Below are 23,411 nucleotides of genomic sequence, written 5' to 3'. Positions count from 1 at the left end.
CACCATTAAATTTTTTTAAAGAAAAATTTAATTTTATTTTCATGTAATTTTCATATTATAACCTTGAAAATTTTTGACAGGACAATATTCTGTTACGTTTTTTTTTTATTTGTTTTAATTTTCACATACAAGGATACATAAAGTCCTTGTATAAACATATAAACTGTAACAGAATGGAAGTAAGATTGTAAAATTTTCTATATAGAAATTTTATTTTCAATTAAAGAGGACCAATACAGTTAAATAAAAATTATTTATGTGATCTGGGCCATACAAAATTTTGAAATGCTAACAAAAAATAATGCAAATGCATACAAGAAATTTTCATAAAATAAATTGCATATATTCAGGCGAGACTACATGAAAATACTTTATTAATAGATTTTTTTCATTAGGAATTTCTTTAAATGCTTTTAATTAAAAATCGTATTTTTATATTAATATTAAAAATTTTGAATTATAATTTTAATTCAGAATGTAATGAACATTTACATATACAATTTAACACTTTCATGAATGTTATATCATCTTCTACTAGTATAAAATTCTTCTCCTCTGCAAATTAGAACGTTTTTATACCCGTACGAACGTATTTTCGAAGAGTATACTAAATTTGCCTTACCGTTTGTAACGCTAAGAAATAACGGCCTTAGATATAGACTTAAGTGTATGTTTTTGATCAGCGTCATTCATCATTCGTCATTCACTCATTCTGAGTTGATTTAGCTTTGTCCGTCCGTCCGTCTCTCCGTCCGTCCGTTCGTCCGTCCCAACGATAACTCAAAAACTAATTCAGCTAAGCTCACCAAATTTTCACAAATGATTTATTGTAGTAAGTGTCAGTACCCTATTTAAATTGGACATGATCGGGGTACCGGTTCGGGTAGCTGCCATACAACTTCAAAATTCATTTGACTATATCTCAGAAACTATAAAAGTTGTAATATTGATATTTCACACGAGCGAATATGGTAGTAATAGGGATGTGCTTGATAAAATTCGTTAAAATTTCTTGGCTCTTTTTGGTAGCTGCCATACAACTTCAATAGTAGTTTGGCACACACAGTATTTTGAAAAATCACAGTACTGAAATTTTGCACAAATTAATATGGTAAAACGACAACTTAAAGTCATAGTCTGTCCCATAGTCAGTAATGGCTTATTTATTCGCACGTAGGATAACAAATTCGTACGGGTATCACAGAGTTGACAATTCAACTCTATTTTTTCTCGTTTATCATTAATTTCAATATTCTGAGAAAAACTAAATGTGAAAATGCAAATAACAATGATACAAAAGTATAAGTATATAAAGAGCTTAAATATTTAATGTTGCCAGGATTATTAAACTAATAAAAAAATTTTATTTTAATCTAGTTCACACGAAAGACGAATATTTTGTCAATAAATGTCTATATTAAATTTTGAAATAATTATGGAGAGCAACTCCCGAAAATTAAATTTTTCGGAAAAAGAGGGGCGAATAAGCTATGTGAAAGAAATTATAATAATATACCTATGATTTAGATAGTTTCTAGCCAAAGTAAATACTTTTATTTTGTAAGCATAATATGCATAAGAAAATTTTTCCCAACAATATAGTACATTAAGAGTATTAAGCGACCACTAACTTGTGTGTACTAACTTGTGTGAGACTTATTTTGGAATATTTTCAAAAAACGAATTTAAATCAGACGTCTATGTTAACTAAACGCATATATTACAATTACAATAATCATAATATAGCCGAATTCTTCATCTGAACTGCGATCATCTATAGGCTAAATAGAGAAAAATTAAAATTTCTATAAAAATATACAGTTTGGTCAAAATCTTTGTCCACATTTTATTGAGTTTTGAAAAGAGTTTAGTTCAACAAACAAATGAAAACTTATACGGATTCTAAATGAAGAAACTAAATTTAATAAAGATTTCCACTTTTATATAAAAATTATTATGTACCATATTCGAATACCACCATTTTCAAATTCTAATATCAACCAAAATCACATTTTCTCAATAACAAAGGTTTTACAACAAAAAAAGCAAACCGAACAATTCAATTACCACTTGGCTTATCTTTTTCAATTTGTTTGTTCCTTTTTTTTTGTTTAAAAAATCCTCTGTATATTAAATTTAAGAAATTTTACATATAATTTCATTCTCATTTTATTAAAAACTTTTTTTTTTTTGTTAAAATTCTGAAGTTTATTCTATTCTTAACAAAATCTCAACCTTTTAAATTTTTTTTTGTTCATTTTAGTTTTTCTTCATTCTAATGTTAAATGAAATAATCGGCTATTAGTAGGCTATTCGCCCACAAAATCTGATAAATTACATTTAATTTTCTCCCAAATAACAAATACAAGGAAAAACCTTAAAAATTTAATAAAAGACAAGATTAAAGAAAAAAAAAATAACAAAATCTGCCCTTAAGTTTTAAAATAAGAGATTACTGTATGGATACACGGAGGGTGGAAGTGGGAGAATCGAAAAAAAAGTCCGATTTTTCTTGTTTTTCATTTTCTTATGACAAACCAAAAAAAAAAATACCAAAAAAGTTTTCTTCTCTTTTTTTTTAATAATCTTTAAAATTTTCACAGTTTTTTTTTCTGACAAAACATCAATAAAAGGTTAGCAGGAGCACAACAGTTTGGGTTGGGTTCAATACTCGCCTTCAAAAGAAAACAAAAATCATAAAATAATTCGAATTGAGGTCAAAATAAAAATGAACACGTAAAAGAAAATTTTTCTTTCTTTTTCTCTGGTTTTTTTCTTTTTTTTTTACGATTTTCTTTCAGGTTTTTAATTCCGTCGTCCATGTTTTTGTTTTTTGTTTTTCTTTTTTCATTTCTGTTCGAATATTGTCTAAAGTTTTTCACTTTTTTAACATTTCATACAAAAACGAAATTTAGAAAAAAAATTTAGAAAAATAAAAAAAACTCAAGAAGTTTTCCAACAAGCTTTGAAATACCACAAAAATAAAAGAAAACCTTTCCCCTTCCCGCTTCTCTACACTTCTTTTGTCCTTGATTTAAATTTCACTCTGTTTTTACTCTCTTTTATTTTCGATTTTAGTTTTATTTTTCTGGTTCATGCTCTTTTTTTGCTTTGCTTATCTTTACTGGAGGCTTTTCGGAAACAAAACCACAAGTCAATCAGTTTTTCCAGTCAGTCTTTTTTTTTTATTATTGTTGTATTTTTGATGAATTTATTTATTTTGATTTGAGGTCATATATGTTTAACAAGTCTTTTGAGGATTTCTTGAGGGATTCATTGTTTTTTTGTGAAAAACGAAAAACTTTTTGCCTCTTTTTTAACTAACAAAATATTTGTATAGTTAAAGACAACAAAAATAAAACCCAAAAAAAAAAAAACGAGAAGGATTATTTTAATCCTTTACTTTGAAATTTATATGAGTGTTATAGTCGAATATATGCACGTATGTGGGATCTTTTTTGGTACCCTTATTTGAAAATTGTCTGAAATTTGATTATATGGTACGTATACCCTCTTAATAATTTATTTAAAAGTCTACTCCACAAAACTTTAAGTAAATTAAGTTAATTTGATAGTCTTTATAAAAAAATTGCTGTACAATGAATTTGTTTAGACATTTGTAGCCATTTGTTATGAAGCTTAACATTTTGACTTAACTATTGAAATTCTGGAAATCAGATTTTATAATTTCTGAATATAAAATCTCCAAAGAACCATTGAAAAAACGTGGTCCTCAAATTTCAAATTAAAGGAACTAAAAGAAAAATTGCATACTTTTAGGAACACGACTCAGTCTATTTTTACCTTAAATTATAGTGTTTACAAAATTAACTTATAAGACGTTTAACATTTCAAAAAAGATGTTTGTTATTATAATTCAATAGTTGCAATCTTAAAATTTTAATCTTACAAATTCTAGGCTACAAAATTACAAGTCAGCTATAAATATTTCTTATTTTTACTCGTATAAGTCTGTTAACAGTATTACCACGTTGGTTGGTTGGTTGGTTGGTTATTTTTATGTGTGTCAATGTACATTCAACTGCAAGTAGCCGATCAGAGCCACCCGGTTCTTTTAAGATCTCTGCAGAACGGAGAACTCATATAGGGGTTAAGAAAAAGCTTTTTTTTTCACCAAATTCCCAACATGTCAGATAGTCCGATTAAATTCTCTGACTTTGTTTGATATTCATGTTTTTAAAAAATTCATGTTTTTTTTATTTTTAAATATTTTAACTTTAATTAAAAAATTATTCTGTATGTATTTTAAAAATTGAATTCCAAAAGGAGAATGACTTTTTGAAACAAACTTCCAAATGAACAAAGATAAACAATTTTTGTTTTAGTTTTTTTCTTTTTCGTCTTCTTTTATGAAAAAACTTTCAGAAAATGATTTTATTTTTCTAAAGCCGTTTTGTTTTCTTTGTGATACAAGAAAACTTTTGGAGAAATTCATCAAAGCCACCAATTGAATGATCATTTATAAATAAGAACGAGTGGAATTGTTTAATCAAAAAGAATTCACAGAAATTTGACAATATTATGAAATATGAACTACATTAAATATAATTAAATTGAAATTTTGATTAAATAGTGAATCTTGCACAAGCGATACGCGAGTGAATGAGGTGTGAACTCTCAATCTGTTACTTAATAGTGCTTTAACCTGTGGCCACGTTTTTTCGCCTTCAGTGATTTAATTATTTATAGATTTATTGTTCCATGCCATGTAATTTTCGACTTTCCTACCTGCGTGCCTCTTGCTGATTTCTAGTGTGTTCTGTGAAATTGTACTTTCGCCTTATGTTCAATGTGCACCAAAACCAACTTATTGGTTCTTGTTATATGGCTACATGGGCTATGAGCCTTTCAACTGTTATAGATTAGTTATTATATTTGGCCAGAAGATCTGCCACATTCTCCTAATCCACTTGTAAAATACTTTTTTATTTGTTTACCAGGTTTTGCTTTAATACAGCAGAATCGATTTTCTGTAAGCGCCGAACAATTTTAGTTTCGTTTTTTTGTTCAGAACCGGACAATTATCATGTAGTGAGCATTTTTCAAAATGCTCTTGTATTGTAAACTGCATTCTGAATTGCGGATGCAAATTCACTTTTTGTAATTTTAGATGCCAACCCTGCCTTGTTTGATTGCGTTCATATCCAAAGTAATTAAATTTAATTTATGAAAAAATTGCAGGTAATTTTTTTTTCGTAAAGCAACTTCTGAATTCTTTTCTTCAAATTTAATTTTTTTTTCTTGTAATCTAAATTAATTTGCACACAAAATATATGTACAACACTTTAGATCGTAAAGCCAACTGACTCTAATTGCAACTCACTTTTGTAATTAGGTTCGTACTGTTACTGGTTTCTTCACTAGACATCGTCCGGTGAAATATCACTTGCACAAACTGAGAAAATCGAACTTCCTTTTGTGTATATTATGTCAGGAGGACGAAAAGGCGGCCATACATATTCTGTGTAGTGTTCTGCTCCGGTTGTTATGAGGTACAGTCAGTCCCTCAGTCTCCTGAGCGATATCTCCGAATATTTTCCTGAAACCGAAATAGTTTAAGTGCGATATGGAAGGATTACGATAAGATATGGTTGGCTCCAGTGGTCAGAGGAATTCCTATGCCTATATCTCGCTTCAATCAACAATCTACAGTATACAGCTATAAATTTGAATTTAACATCTTGCTCTTTTAATGTACTCAATCATATTTAAAAATCTTTTGACAATTCAAAGCCTATTCTATATAAAATTTTTCACTCTACCCAATAGATGAAAAAAATTCTTTTTTCTTAGAAAAATATCTTCTAAAATTTTATTTAGTAAACATTTTTTTACTTCCTAAAATTTAAATTCCTACTTGAATAATAAAAAAAAGAAAGAAAACACATTTTTTATCTTTTATCACTAATTTAATATTCTGTTTTTATATTAAAAATAATAAAAGTAAAAAATCATCTAAAATACATTCCTGTTATCCTCTTGCGTACACAGCACACTATACCACACACAACCTATACGTATAGGTACTCACTTTAAAGACAATTTATTTCTTTAAATATATTTTATCTACCGCATAAACAAGTCTGTAAATTATTCTTAAACAAAAAAATTATATTGATATTAAAATCTATGTATACACTCTCAAACAAATTATAAATACTTTCAAGAACGTATAGCTTTCTACTTGAAAAATAGGAACAGTACGCACAGAATAAAAATATTTCACTCTTTTAATAAGCGAATTCCCAAAATAAATCTTTTACCTTATATAAAATTTTTTATTTTTTTAATTTAAGACTTTGTTTTAACATTTTTTTAAATGCAATTATTTTGCTTTTACAGAATTTTTTTTTTATTATTTCTATGAACTGGCGGCAGGCACTAAAGTAGATTTTAAAGAGCAAAAGAACTGTTGCTATGCAAATTAGGCAATTTCTTTTGAGGATTTTAATGTTGACTTTTTTATTGTTTTTTGAAAAGACGAAAAAAAAATATTATTTTTAAAATATTTTATACATTGTGTATAACAGTGGTGTTCCAATTGCGGCTAACGAGCCATATGCGACTCTTTGAAAATTTTTCTGTTAATGTCCCCGAGTTTCCATATATGTGTTTCAAAATGTCTTTTGAATTCATGGAAAAAAATATGAAATAGTAAGTGTAACTTTTACGGTAGACTAGTCACCTACCTAGCTAACTCTCTATGACTTTAGAAACTAGAGCATCATAGATATCATGCACTAGCCCTATACTCCTACTAGGAGTGAAGAAGGAAACAAAGAAAAAAAAAAAAAAAAAAAAAAAAAAGTGTAACTTTATAACAAATTTCTTTTCCGTCCAATAATAATTCTCATCAAAAGTGCTCGAATGAAGAAACGGTGGCATAATCGTTTTCACTCAAGTGACTTCAGAACATTTTTGAATTCCTAAACTTCTATTGCAATCGGCAGTAGCTTTAAAACAAACAATTTGTATCACTCTTGCTGCGGATGCAATTTGTTACCCAACGTGTTTTATAACTTTTTAATATAGTTTTAATTGCGGCCCTAAAAATTATTAAAAATGACTCGGCCCGGATTATCAAAGAGCTTGTTCACCTCTGGTATATGGTACTTATAGCGCATTTTGTTTTGTCACTAAGTTACAAATTTATTTGTAAGTCTCTTTGGAAATGATAAAAAAAACTGAAAATGTTTTATCAACTTTTTATAGCTCTAAAAACAAAGGATATTTTTTATTTTAAATAATTTCCTCAAATTAAATAACATTACGATTGTAATTTTATGTTCTTTTAATATGAGTTAAAAGAAATAAAATCTTTTCTTCTTGCAATTTTTCTATTTTACAGATCCCATGGAATTAGTATGAAATTTAAAATTAAAAATCTAAAAAAAAAATCAATTAATGAGATTTTAAGTACATTACGCATAGGTAATAATAGACTGTTCTTCCCGATATAATAAATTTCAATAATAAAAAGAGAATTGAGAATTCATTTTTATGAATTCTCCTTTTAATTGTTCGTTTTCTTGGAAAAATATTATTCGTTAATTGAGTCGCCTATTTTCTCTTTTTGCAATCTACAGTATTAGTTCTGAGACTGAGAGAATACACGTTATTCAATGCAATAAATATTTGTGACATCAAATTCCTTCGCAAAAAAAGGTTTGGTTAGTTAGTTAGAGAGGATGATGGCACTTTAAACGCTGCCATCCAGCACTAGGACAGTGGAATGCCCATCGGCATTTCTTTACAACACAACTCTCCTCGCTAAATCAATTGAAATCCGTTCAAAAAGTTTAGCGGATAAACCACAGGAGCGCCTCCGAGATCTCCTGGAATGAATCGAACCGATGTCCTCCTAAAAAAAAGCATCTCCTCTTCCGCATCAGGGTGGGCACTCGCAAAGAACGTGACGCACATCCTATGCCACGGCGATGGCATGCCATCCCCAGCAGGTATTCGATAAAGAAATGGACAGCCTTCTAGCCATCATTCCCAATAAAGAATGTATCGTCAAAATGCAAACAACAATACTGATATCCTCCCAGCAGCGTTTAGGATGCCATCAGCTCTCTCGTTGTTGCACTCGTCCTCTTCGGCCACAGGGCCCTTGCCTTTGCACAAGTTTTCCCGCACATAATTTCTCCATCTGTGTTTTATTTCAATTTAACGACCTGAATCCCTATAAAATACAAACCATTTAAGACAATAAATTAAATTATCGGAGCAAAAGTAGAGCAGCTTTCTCAAAAGTGGATTCAAAACTACATCCATTATTTCGTGATATAAAAACTTAAAATACTCGTACTAGTAGGTCTCTAAACGGTCAAAATATTCACATTAATGTTTGAAAATAATCTTCTATTTTTAATTTTATATAAATTTCCAAAAATTTATGATCTACTTTTAATATTGCACATTCTCTAGACAGAAACTTTATATAGGTAAAAGTCATAAAATACAAGACAATGAAAAAATTATATAGCAAGAAAGAACGTCGCAGCAAAAAAAGACCAAATAAAAAACAGTAAATTTATTTAATGAAATAGAATGAGACGTTCTGGCTTCTTGTTTTGTTGCTTTTTTTTTGCTCTCAACACAAATTTAAAGATTTACAAATATTTTGTTAAGGCAGTTCCAACTTTTCACCATTATTTTATTTGTTAAAGAAATTATTCCGCTTTTTATTGTAAAAAATTCTCCGTGTATCAACAAGCGAATTTCTACTTTATTTCTAAGGGCCCATACACTTACACTTTATACACACTTATTTGCAAAAGTTACAAAAGAAAGGAGGATTTTTTTTTTATTTTCCTTCTATTTTTTACGATAATGAGATTTTTACTTTGTTTATGGATCTTTTTTTATTATTAGCGCAACAGTAATAAAAGGATAAAAGGATTTTTTCTTAAAAAATACCTTATTATTATTTTCGTCAAAAAAAAAGTAATTACTCGTGTTAAAAATGAATGAAAGTAGTAGCAAGTAGGTATACGAGCACCTTAAGGAAAAGAGAGGGAAACATTTAAAATTTTATTGTTAAAATTTAAGTAAAATCATAGAATTTACGAGATAAAGTTATATTAGACCTTAAAGTAAAAAGAAGTGCGAAAAAGAGGTTTTTTTCTCTTTAAAAGAAAATTTATTCAAAAAATATCCTTGAAAGTTGTGAAATTTATGTGACGCGTTACAGTTATATAATTTTTTTGTTTGTTCTAATTTTAAAAATATTTCCTCTTTAAAATTAGCATTCAGGTGTAATTTTTGTTGGTTTTTCTTTTAACGTTTTTTACGACCTGTAAAAAAAACATATGCCTTTGATTAAAAAAAAATTTTTTACTACCGCCTTTTTTACTATTACATTTTTTTTTTCATTTTAAATTTGTAGAAACAAAATGTTAAACAAATTTTCATTTTATAGTGAATTTTTAATAATTGATTTACACCATTTGCGAAGAAGTGTATTTTTACAGAACACATAAGAGGCGTTATGCGATGGCACCCAATTTAGCATGTCAAATTTTCGACGAAAATGCATTTCTCTGTGATAAGGAAGCGACTTGTGGAATATGTCAGGTATCGAAAACTGCATCTTTACTACGGGCCGATTGTACATTTTTGATTATTTAAAAAAAAAAACAAAAACTATTCAAGAGAAACTTTAACTTAGAACCGTTTGAAATTTTTTATATAAGCTTCGGTTGATAATGTGACAAGGCTTTTTTTTTCAAGGCAAAGAAATCAAGTTCTGCGAACTGGTCTTTGACTACGGTTCTAAGTTACAATTTTGCGCGCATAAAGAGAAATAATTAACGGATTTTTTGATATTTAATATTTTAACTAAAGGTGCTAAAACAATAAAATATTTATGAGCGTGATATCATTTGCCATTTTTCTAGGTGAGTTAACTAAAAGCATAGTAGCGCCTTTAAAATTTAAAAGAAGTGACATTTCAAGGGAATTCATTCTATAATCTTATGCAACACTCGTCATATTAGAAAGTAAACTTTTCCGTTGTTTATGTGCTGGCCACATCAGATTTTTTTTAATTTTTATTATGAGTCTTGAGGTTATTATTTTTGGTCCAGCATAAGATAAGATTACTTTATTTTGACAACAAAATGCAAAACAAATAAAATTTGCAATAAGATTTGAATACAAGAATTGGTCAAATTTTTAACAAAAATTTAAAAATTAGAGTCTAGCCAAAATTTTTTTAAATTTTTCCAATTGTAAACAAATTTTAAGAACTTTTTAAAAGTTAATCCAAATTTCAGTTTCCTATTTCCACTCAGTTTAACTAGGGCATGTTGGCCACCGCCTAGTTCATTCAATCACCTGTAAAAAACTGATGCTTGGCTTTAAAGACAATTGGAAGTTCCTTCTGCTCTGAAATTGGACTCGTATAAAGAAAAAAAAAGTTAAAACACAAGCAAAATTTTTCTTAAAGTATATGGAAGTGAGTTAAAAGCATTTCCATTTAATTACAATTTTCTTAACAAAAATAAGTACCTACTTTGCCTTACTACTTTGAAGTGACTCCTTAATAAGAAAAACACATTCCTTCAATTCTATGATATCTTACGTACGTTATGAATCTTGGTATTAAAAATAATATTTGTATGTAATTCAATTATGCAACAAGATTCTTTTTTCAATCCAATTATATTTGGACTAAAAGGAATTTTGCCAAAAATAAATAACTGCAAATGACTTCATGTTCACTGGGAATAAAACGAAAAATAAATGAAAACAGAAAAAACTTTCCAATTATTTTATTTCACTTATAAATTAATTTTTTTTTTTTGTTCAAAAAGAAGGAGAAATTGTTTTACTTTTCCCTTCAATAATTAAATAATTATTCACCATTTAATAAATTAAATTTTAATAAATACACAAAAACACTAATTAAATAATAAAAAGCACATGCAATTTATAAAAAAGTTATTAAAAATAGAAACAAATAAAAGTATTACTGTCAACAATAAGATTTTCAACATTTTGAACTGAAATTATATAATCTAATTCACAGTTTAAATTCTTGAACAGTTGATGATTTTTAACACTTACATACCATCGAATCCATATATATAGGCCAATCGAAAATTATGCAATTTTTATTCCTTATTTTTATAATGGATTCAGTCCTATAAACCCAAATATTTTTTCTAAACGAGTTTTCTGCTCATGGACGTATAGCTTGACAAAAATTTTAAAGAGATGTATACAAATTAAATTTTAGTTATATAATTTTTGTTAAAGCTTATTGAAGTAAAGTATTATATATGTGGCAGATGCGTTTATATGCGTGTAAATTACGAAAAGTAAAAAACCGTATATAAACCTATTCTGATTTACTGATAAAGGAGTTCTGCTTTTATGCGAATCGCTCATATACGGGTCCAAGATATTTTCAAATTGAATTCTGCAAATAATGCGAAATATTTCTCTGACATAACTAATTGATATACACTATATCAAATGGATCGTTCCTATCACTGCCAGGTCTATCACAAAGGCTTGACAAATTAATATCAACAACGATTACAAACAAAATTATTAAAATGGTTCCCGTTACTGTGACGATATTTTGTCGTTGCCAATATCGTACGATAAAAAAATTTATAAGTATCAATTTAACAAGTACCTAAATTTAGAAGTCCCATTCCGGTGTCAAAATTTTTCTTGATTTATCTATAAAGACCGTCAGTCTCGAAATAATAAAAATATATTCCACCAATAGTGACTGACGAGTCAATTCTTAAATAGCTCTTTGTCAGATCAAAGCGTCTTCCAAAACAATTTTTGTACTTTATTTTTGACTGACAAAAACCTTTACAAAATAGGTTTAAAAATATTGTGTCAGTGAGAGTGATTTTTAAACTAATTCTTTTCTTATATTTTGTGACTAGTACTTCGTATTATAATTTTCTTAATCCAATAAGTTTCTTTAATTCCCACATATTATAATTGCAGGGAAACGATAAAACTTCTGAATTAAATATGATTTCAAAATTCTTAAAATAAATGAAATTTTAATATTACTCAATCCTTATGTAATATGTGTTGATATGTGTGATACTTAAGCTCTTGAATCTTTTTACAGACACCTTCAAATATTACAATATCTGCGACCTTTATCTTCTTATTATGAAATAACTATAACTATTTTTTAAATTTACATCATTTATAGCCTTATGCTTACTATACCAAATATTCCTTAGAAGTTAATCAAAACGATAAAGAACAATTTAAATTCTGGCGAAGGAAAATGTTAATAATCGTTGTAAAGGATCGTATCATATAAACGTCACGTCTTAAATTTGATGTACCCAATATACATATTATAATATTATTAAAAATAGAATATGACAAAACAATATGTGAATGCGTCTTTATACTTACTTTATTTTAACACTTGAAAAAACCCATTACCACATCATCACACACATTTAATGTACATAAATAATAATATTCTTTTCGAAACCGATGTATATTAAAGATATCTTTGTATCCTTATTCCTTAAAAAATAAATGGTTTGTTGTTAAACTTTATTGTTTCTAGAACAATTTAATAAAATTTGAAAAAAATTTACTTATTATTTTGATCCTACTGATCTAACCATTGAAATGAATAGTTATTTTGGAACCTTTTCTTTTATTGGCAACTTGTTGTACATATCTGAATAATACACCTGTAACAGTTTTTTAAAGGGTTTATTTCACTACAACTGATTTGTTTTCGATTTACTTCCTCTCCCAATGTTATTGATTCTCAAAATCATAAGAATTTTAAATTTCCGCCATATTGTTTTATCTGAAAATAATATTGCATGATTTGTCAAGTGTTTCCAAAAACATAACAAATGTCTTCCTATATTAGCAAATATAATTTTATTAATTGATTCAAGTGGACTAACGCAGCTAAATGAATCATTGCAGTAATGTTTTCTTATTTTTTGTTCTTCCCCTAACATTATGCAATGAAAAGACCTAATGTGCTGTTTTCAAAACCATTAAGCGCGTTGAAATTTATAATTTTTCTGTACCCCCATACTTTATTATTGAGAAAACGAATAACTAACCGTTCTTATATAAATAATTAAAGTGTTAATGGTTAAAAAAGAAAATGTAAGAAAAAACATTCCACAGATGTGGATTGCAATTTTTGTTTTGTTGCAACACATTCACTTCTCTTTCATACACTTGACATACAAAGGAGCGAAGAATTTGATAACGGTTAAATGTTTGCATCACCTTTTATTAATTTTTTTTAACCAATTAATCGTATATTAAATAGTATACGGCATTTTCGATCACACAAAGGGTCCCTGCTAGATCTATCCAAGCACGTTCAAGATATTTAGCGGAACGCCCACAACATTCTTTCTTGGCCCATCGCTGTTTGTCTGCAGAGCCGTAATTGTTCCAGAAGTTCGCCATCCCGAAACAAGTTCCTCTTCTTTTTAGCTTTCTTGGGTCTATAATGTTTTTCAACTCTAAGAATAGAAGTTCGCTATTCTGGCGCCACCCTCGAGTTTGTCGATCATCTCATTTCCTCTAATCTTATTGTGGCCGAAAAAACCAAAATAGGGACATGCTACAGCTTAATGGTTGCCCTACACTACTCCACCAGTTCAGATTTGACATTGCAGAAACCCAACGTCGAAGATATTCCATTATATAACCCAAATTCTTATTCAGTGCTTCCTTAATCTACAGACCTTACACAAGCAGACCTTAGACAAGCATTAGTTTAAGTACCTTGACTACAACAACAAAAATTTTTGTTTTATTATTTTCGAAACGAATTTCCTTAAAGAAGAACTTAAAAACATTAAAACCGTTCAAAATTTTCAACTGACTCCATTGCCCTACTTACATACTTAAATGAGAAAAAAATATTTGTTATATGTTTTAATGCAAGCATTCGTGTTTCTTGACAGCACCTCATATTTCAATTTCACACCATCATGTCAGTTTCATTTTCGAGAATTGCATACGAGTATATGATAATAAATTTTTTCTATTTTATTTTTAATTTTTCTCTTTTTCTTTCTTTTCCAATTCAGTTTTGTATGGTTTTTCCAAATTGGTGTATAATAACTTTCTCCCAGAAAATGTATAAATAGAGCTATATGCGATGTACTCCCTATCTTTATTTGCCTTAATGTTGTTTTTTCTCTTTTTTTGTATACAATTCACAGTCAGTGGTGAAATAATTCAGTAAAAATTTAATTTAGTGTTTGTAATATTTTTTATATAGTTTTCTAATTAACTTAAAATTGCATTTTTGTACAATTTTTAATATTTTTGTGCATGCAAAATAAAATTTTTAGAGCATCTACGTGTAATAACAGTTATATAAACTATTTGTCACCAGTTTTTGATAAATGGAAAAAAAAATTAAAGGGTATGGTTAAAAGATTTTTTAATTTTGATAATTAACTGTCGTATAATGAAAAATATTATAATTCGAAACTGTTCATAAAATTTAAATAATTAAAATTAATTTAATTACTAAATATAAGATTGCATTTATAAAAATTTTGATTAATATCAAAATATTCTTTATTGTCTCATTTTATAGATTAAATTTCGCGACTATGATTAATTTTATAAAACTCTTATACTTTAAGCGCATGGAGTCTAGGTGGAGCATTATTAGTACTATAAAATATTTGTAACAGAATGATAATCAAGATTAGTTTAATTAAAATGAATTATTCAGAAAATTCCTAAATTTTCATTTCAAATATTTGTATGTGTACTGATTTGTACGTCTTTAACCTTAAAACTTTTGATTTCCGCAGTAGATGTCAAAGCTTAATACTGTCCGAGACACAAAAATTTTTATAAAATTTTGTAAAATTTGTAATTTTCCACACTTATTCAACTATAACGCCTGTAGGGTATTCTCTTTTGCAAGCAAAATGGCACTGTCTTTAAAAAAAAAAATCTGATGTGGTCAGCACATAACCGACCGCATTGTGTATTGTCTAGTTAAATGAAAGTGTTACAGAATATTATAAAAATGTCTGTTAAATACTTCTTTCCAATTTTTAGGACATTAGTAAGCTTGTAGTTAACATACTTAGAAAAATGTAAATTTGGCTCTTAGTAGAGTTTCGCTTTGTGCTACCCGAATTCCCTGAAATGCTCGCCAGTTAGTTTCGGTAACAACCAGAACTCAAATATCAAATTTCAAGAAATTCCATCAATTTGTTCTGTGGATATGGTGAAAAATGTAAAATCGGCCCGCAAATCAGTTCTCGAGCCCTGATCTTTCCAATAAAGTTATATGTTCATTGCTTTAATATGAGGAATTCATATATTAAATTTCAATTAAATCGGTTGATTATTTCTCTTTATATACACAAAAATGTATATTTGGCCCGTAGTAAACGTCTAGTTGCCGATGCCTGATTTCTTCCAAAACATACAAATTTTTGCGGACGGTCGAGCTGAGCTTATATATAAAATTTCAAGTAAATCGGTTGAATATTTTCTTCAAAATGTTCAAAAATGTAAAACAGGCCCGCTAAAAAGTGCAGTTTCCGAGGCCTGATATATACCAAAATTTGATCGATCCGTGCCATGGTGGAAACAAACTTACATATAAAATTTCATCAAAATCGGTTCAGCCGAACTTGAGATACACGCGTGCACACACAGACCGACAGACCGACAGGTTGCTAAAAATAGTTTATTTACACTTTCCTACTATGGAGAAGTACGTTCCCACCGAAAACTCGATATGCAAAATTTGTTGCCATCACATAACCTACCTATTGTTTACACAATACGGTCGGTAAAAATAAATAAAATAAAGTGGAGGGTTAAACTAAAATTTTTAAACGCAACAATTTCAAAAAGTTCTTAAACTCTAGTTGCATGTCACAATTTATTCTGTCAAGTTCATTTCATTTTTGTTTTATTTTTTTCGGAGAATAATTTCATATAATTTTCTTTCTGATGATTTTATTCACAATTATTGTTGTAAAGGTGAAAACTGCACCCAAAGTCATTTTCATAATAAATAAATAATTACATGTAAGGTATAAAAAAAGAAAGAAAAAAAAAATATACAAAATGCATTCCAGGAATATTTAAATTTTCATTTATTTTTTATTATTCTTATTATTTTTCCTCTATTTTACTTTTCTATATAAAACAAAATTATTTTACTCTTCCTTTACGTCTAATATCTCATCATATATAAATGCAAAAATTATAATATTGTAATTGTTAATAGGAATGCAATTGCAGGTTAATTTTAAATTGAGTCATAAATATTAATTGGGTTTAAAGAAACTGTTATACATTAAAACTTCTGTTATACATTGCTCATAATACCAAGTGGCCTAATTTAATGAACGAAAATAAATTAATAGTGAACAACCAAGTTTTTACTTATACACTTGTCATCGGAATTATGATTTCGAAGAACTCCGGACAAGGCACTAAACACCTAACTATATTAATATACAATATAAGCGACATTATTTGTTTTAATCTTTTAAAATGAAAAGTGCATAAATTTATGCGTGAATGTGAATTATGTACTCGTATTAATTTTAAAAATATGAGAATGATCACACTGCTTCGAAGTTTCATTTCATAAAGAAAAAAATTTCAAAATAGAAAACAATTCTCAGGTATTGAAATTAAATCTAAGCAACAGCCCGCGGGACAGTCAATTCAAAATAAAATACTAAACGAAATCACAATTCCAATCAAATAGTCACATTATTCTCTTTCAAAGAATATTTTATAAAAATTAAAAGAGAATAAAAGTAAAACAATAGAAAAAGAAACTAAAAATATCACACGTAACGGATTAAAAGAATTACAATCCATAATTTAAGGAGTGTGCCATTTATAAGTTTATGTAAAGAGTTTCTCTAAAAATAAAGCTTAAATATTCATACCTGCATACATATGCATACATATATATGCTTCGTATATATACGAAGCATACACAAGTACATAATTAAATATGTTAAATGAAAAGTGGCGAAATCCTAAATAATACTCGTATCACCAAAAACAAAATTATAAAATAAAAGGAAATCAAATTTTTATAAGTTTATGACCCCATTATAATTATTATTGTGCTCAAAAAAATATATTTGAAAAAAAAAAAAGCCGTCGCTTTTCATTATAGAGGCGCAAAATCTTTTAATATGAAAAATTATTTTTCAAGGCGAAAATCTGGGTAAGGCACATACATACTTCAAATGTATTGTGGAAAAATCACTTTTTTTTTGGAGCACAGATTTATTTGATGACAAAATCTACTTTAAATATACTAATAGATTTAATGTTTGTTACTTAAGGCTCTCTTCTCTTATGTCTTGTGGTTTTGTCGCTTTCTAATATTTACTATTCGTTAATGCCGCCAATTCGCCTTAAAATTATTTAAATAATAACATTGTGTCTAATTCATAGTTATCATCTTTTAGTATGTCGACTATATCACCAAAGAAATTAAAAAGTATAAAAATAAAATGGGTGCTGATTCAGAAAAAGGAAAGAATTTTTTAAGTATGAATATACAAAATGAAAATCACTTATGTTGTGTGTATTGCAGATTTTGTCCTAGCACGTTAGCAAGAATTATTTTCATAGTTCGTTATTAGTATTACAAAATATTTCAACCCTCAGTCGCAAGTTGCTTGGAAAATATCAATTTTTGACGATATGGAAAGGAAATATTTTTCTATAGCTAATATAGATAAGTTTCGGGAACAAAAATATTTACGAAGAGAGATATTGCAATTAAGTTGCATATACTTGAAGCTGAAGATGAAGATACCATAAGTGTTAGACCCTACATTCTGAGGGTATAAATGAGCGCAGCCTCGGTGTAGAATACTTCCCCGAAAAGCCAGTGCAATTTTTGTACCACTTTGTACACTTTCCCATAGCATGAAGGTGTTTGTTGAATAAACCGTTCCCATTCAATATTTTCTGCACATACATGGTAATTCCGAAGAAATTTTTTTTGCAGATACAGGTCAGTATGTCATATTGATGATGGCTATACGCAATTCGTAAAATGGTAAACAGCCTGATATAAATTCAGCGTCAGCTTATACGGAACACTTTAAAATTCATAGAGGGAATACCTATTGCTTCCAGCTCAATTGCATTTAAAAACTTAACTGAAACTAAAGAGGCGCCTTCGCATGTTTAAAATTAATTTACATGTTTTTAATGTTCTTCACGTTGTTAATTTTTCTTTACCACTTTTCTTTTTTTATTTTAATTTTCGTTTTGTTTTTAACTGTTTTTCTCTTGTATATCTATTATTATTAACACTATTAACATAGACCATCTATTATACACTCAAATATATCTACAAAAGTAAGAAAGAAATATGAATTTTAACTTTCATACAATCCTTTAAAATAAGGATACAAAAATAATTTTCTTTCTACTTTTCTTCTTTTTTATTATGACGATCACTTTAACTTTAGCTTAAAGCGGTTTACTCAAAAACACCATATGATATACAAGCATGGAATATCGCGTTAATCTCACCAAACTATAAAATAGTCTAACCACATGTACAATGTTAGTTAAATATAGAATAGAATTGTACAAATGTACTAAAGTTAAATTTTCTGTTTTGCCACCCACTTAGACTTTTGATATGATTTTCCTATATTCATGCTACGTTTTGATTAGATTTTTAATTTTTTCTTTTATTTATGCTTATATATTCTGTTTATTAAAACTAATACATAATATTATAAAAATGAAAATTATAATAAATATAAAAATATGAATGTGAATAAAATAAAAAGGAAAAAATAAAGGATTATTGAAAAGAGCAAAAAAAAAAAGACAAAAAACAAGAAAACCACAATATTTTAACTATTAGAGCGAAATTAGACACGAACTTATGTGTGGTAAAACTTATATCTAGTAAGGCTATCAATTGGAATTTGTAGGTGTCCATTCACTTTTATAGTGGCTATTTTTTTCGCGAATCATATTTATTCTATTCAGTCTTTTAAAAACGGTCTTCGAAGTCGCATCTTCTTATAATTGGAAAAAAATTCGCGCTCTATCCCTCCTATTATTTTCCATTACAAAATATTGAGTGGTGAAATTTTTTGGGAGGAAAAGCCTTTTGGAATAACAGCGTGTATGTGTGTGTGATTAGAACTACTTACATATGTGATTATTGGATATATAAAATGTAATAATATAAGATATGAATAATATTAAGTGTGTACTATGTTAATTGTTTTGTCCTTGAGATTTTTTTTATTTTTAGATATTTTCGACCTATTCTTTTGATATTATATTGGTATATATTATGATATTGTGAATTTAATTTCACCTTTCAAATATAAAATATTGATGATCACTATATGGGGTCGAATTTATTTTTTTATTTTAATAAAATTAATGCTCTAAACAAAAAAGTATTAAAGAAAATATTAAAAATAAGTTAAAGCTGTGTATAATTTATTAAATTTAATTACAAAAAATTATAATTATTAAAAAATTTTGTGCTTTTGGTTTCATATGGTTTTGGTGGTGTTATTGTTATACTGATTGTAACTTACATAATTCATGGTTCGTTATTGGAGTTACTGTTTAAAAGTTGAAAAATTTTTCAAATTAGCGAAATTTTTGAAAACAAAGAATAGCTTTTAATAACATAAAAATTTTAATATTGGAATATTGAAAATATTAAATATAATATTTGAGCTTAGTGAATGTCATTCAAAAGTTTAAAAATTAAAATTTATTAAAAAATTATTAAAGAAAAATTAAGTGAAACAAGAAAAATGTTAAATTAGAAATTTCAATAATTTTTTAAAATTTATGAAAAAAAAAAATTGCATTAAAATATTAAAATTTTGTGTGGATTACAAAAAAAAAAAAAATGGAATATCGTTCATATTTTGGAAATAATACGGCAATATTACGAATCATTTGGATTACATTGGAAGCTCTTGGGATTACAACTTCAACAAATAATAACAATAATAACAACAATAATAACAGAAATAATAACAATAATAATAACAATAATGAAAATCAATTACCCACGACTATAATTACAACAGCTACAACTCAAACATCAACAACAACATCGGGCACGGTTTGTGCTTTGTAAAAGAAAAAAAAAAAAAATTAAAAAAATCATTTAAATTGAAAAATTAAAGTCCTTGATCCAGGATTTTCCATTATAATAAATTTTTAAATAAAAAATTTTAATTCTTAAATTCTTTTATAACTAAAAAGAAAAAAACAAACCAAAAAAAAAAAAAATTTTTACTTTCTTCTAAAATTCGTTTTCATTTTTTTAAAAGAGTCACAAAAAAACAAAATTTGTTGAAACTTAAAACACACCTCATCTTCACGTGTCACACATTATTCTTTTTTTTTTTTTTTTTGAGTGTGTGTATATTTTGTGCCTCTACCCACAGTTTTCAATTATTATTTTTTTAATTCTCTTACTGTTTTTTTTGTCATTTATACCGTAGGTCTTAGTGGAATTTCTCTTAGTTTATTGTTAACTTATTAGAACAATTACAGTATCAATATTGAGTGTGTATTTGTGTGTATATTTTTACTTGTAATCACAGTAGTTGTTTTGGAAAATTTGGAAAAATTAAAAAAAAAAAAATAAAGTAAAATATAGAGTAGTTAACAAAAAGTAGCTTAAATCAAAAGTATTATTAATATAGATTAAAAAATATAGTAGATTAAATATAAAAAGAAAAAAAATAATAAAAAAAAAACAATTCACCATAAAAGTAAAATAATACCTGTAATATGCTTAACAGAAATTATATAATACACATGTAATTAAAGAAAAAACAACAACAACAGAAAAAAAATAAATTTGATCAAAAGTAGTGTAGTGTTAGTGTAGTGTGTGTTGAAAGTAACAAAGAGTATTAATAAAAATTAGTTGAAAAAAAAAAGTTAGTTATAAATTTTTTTAATTTTATTTGTAAATTTGTAAATTTTTAGCATTTCTAATTTTTTTTTTTTTGCAAATAATAATTGTTGTGATAATTTGATTTGATTTGTGGTAGTTATTTTATTGCACTTATATTAATTTTTGCATTTGGTGTTATTAAACTAGAAAAATTGGACTAAATTATTTTTTCTAATGTTCTTTGACATTATTTAGTTCATTGATCTTCTTGAAAATAATTAAAAATGCAAAATCGGGCCGTAAAAAACCCAATTCCCGAGGCCTAATATATCCCAAAAAAATGTCAAAATATCTCACCCTCAAAATAAGCCCATATATAAAATTTCGTCGAAACCGGTTCTGTTGAACTTGAGATACAAATATCTGCAAATACAGACTGGCAGACAGACCAAGAGACAGATAGATCGACATACACCTCTGTAAAAATAGTTTATTTGCGCTTGCCTAGCATAAAGAAACGCTTTTCCACCGAAAACTCCACATGCAAAATTTGGTTTTATCACATAACCTCCCTTGTGGTCGGTAATAAGCATTGAGAAAATTAAAATAGACATTGGTCTAATGATGAAATTGAATTAGTTTTAAAATTCGTGATTATATTTTTTGACAAGAAGATATTTACCGTTACTTTTTCGCTTTTATACAAAGTGATTCAATAATAAGTGCATTCAGTTAAATTTTTGTTTTAAACTAGGTGTTAAAATTAATTTCCGAGATATTGGGATTTATCCTATATATGTGAAAAATATATTAAAAAAGGTTTAAGAATTCAATCTTAATTAACGGGTTATAAGAACGGTTTAGTTTGTGCTTTATGTGCTTTCGTGTGAAATTTTTTGATATTTTAAAATATTTTTTTGGAGAATATTCCCCAGCTTTTTAGCACTTTTCCAAAAAAATTTTGAAAAAAAGTGCATATTAGTTTCACTCTGTTCGTCGATGCGTCCAGTCATCTATCCTTCAGTCCGTCCGATTCCCTCTCAAGTTATTTTCTCTCGAAATTGTTAAAATTCCACCTTATATTTTTGAAACTGCAAGCTTTTCCAAATTTCAGTTAACAGAAACTGCGCCACCATCAAAAAATGTTATTATTTTTCTTAACACACTTGCTTATAATCGTTCAATTATTCATCGGAAATGCATTGTGAAAATGTTTTTTTTTTTTTTGCTCATCCTAAAAGTGTGCAATAATTTTATAAATGATTCGGTATGTCAGTGAAACTAATTTAAATAACGTAGTAGATTGTTTTCGGAAGCAGTAATCTCAATTGTTGAAAATACTGTTTTGACTCAACTTACTAAGCTTTGATTCAAGTTATTAAACGTTGAAAAATCTATTACCGAAAAGGAGATATAGCTAAAAAAACAAGATTTTAAAGGCAGTACTAAGATGTATATGTTCACTCAAAAAATATTACGGTTTTTGGTTTTCATTAATTTTTAGATTTTTATTGAAATACAAAAAATTCTTTCAAAAGTTAAAGTGAGTTCGATGAAGAGGTGAAGGTAATGTAAAAAAAATTTGTCTTCACGATATTAGAATATTATACTCTTAGTTACTGTTTACATATGTGCCAAAATCCAAAACCTGATGCGGGGCTGATAAAAGTCGTTTATTTAGTGAAGACTCTTTTAAGTCAAAGTAAAATATCAAGAACCAGTTTTTTATAAAACTTTGGAGTGGCGATCAGCTGATTTTGTTTTGGTTATTTTTTTCGTAGCAAAATTATTAAGTTTTGACATTATCCGAGCTCAACCAGACCATTTCAGACATGTAAATTCTCATATGTAAACAGTCATCAAACTTTATCATATATCTGATCTTAGATTTTAACGGTATCTTACAGCTTGGTCCCAAAAGAAAACTGGGTACATAGGGTGTCTTGAAATCTGTTTCAAAAGAGTCTTAAGAGACGATAAATAATGCCGTTCTAAAAAAATTATTTTTCCACGAAAAGTACTTTTGCCATTTTAGGATCTTTTCTCAAAAGATATAGAAGTTTAAAAAACGAACACACATACACGTAGATAAAAAAAAATTAAATAAGCACAATTTTTAAAAAATTTTCTAAAAAGTATTGATCAGTACAACTTTTAAAGCAAAATAACTATTTTCAGCTAATAAGCTATTTCATAGCTTGTTTCGTTTGAAACATAAAGCTGAATGGCAAGTATACCAATATTATAACACATTAATATTACTTTCAAACGAATTTAGTTTACTATATTTAATTAAAATATAGTTAATTATGTGAGTCAAAAGATAATCTCGGTAGGCGTGATTTGAACACGTTATGCAATACTCAACTAGCGACTCGCGGAGATTTTCTATTTTCATAATTTCCAATCATTTCCAATCGGTGTAAAGTTCCGATAATTCAAATGGGAATAAAGTCTTTTATTTTCAAATGGAAGC

The 23,411-nt window shown here is 27.5% G+C and overlaps 1 protein-coding gene across 1 annotated transcript in view; it reads left to right on the top strand.

Annotated features, from left to right (window-relative positions):
- Positions 1-23,411, top strand: part of LOC129610384 (transmembrane channel-like protein) — a 49,694-nt gene that overhangs the window by 8,650 nt on the left and 17,633 nt on the right. The window contains exon 4 of the mRNA XM_055522951.1: positions 20,060-20,084. Within this exon, the coding sequence (XP_055378926.1) occupies positions 20,060-20,084 (25 nt within the window). The remainder of the gene's footprint in view (positions 1-20,059; positions 20,085-23,411) is intronic.

The sequence above is a fragment of the Condylostylus longicornis genome, unplaced genomic scaffold, assembly GCF_029603195.1.
Source record: "Condylostylus longicornis isolate FDR11 unplaced genomic scaffold, ASM2960319v2 ptg000044l, whole genome shotgun sequence".
In the NCBI taxonomy this organism is placed as follows: domain Eukaryota; kingdom Metazoa; phylum Arthropoda; class Insecta; order Diptera; family Dolichopodidae; genus Condylostylus; species Condylostylus longicornis.
Note: the sequence above shows the minus strand (reverse complement) of the source record. Positions and strands in the feature narration are given on the sequence as shown.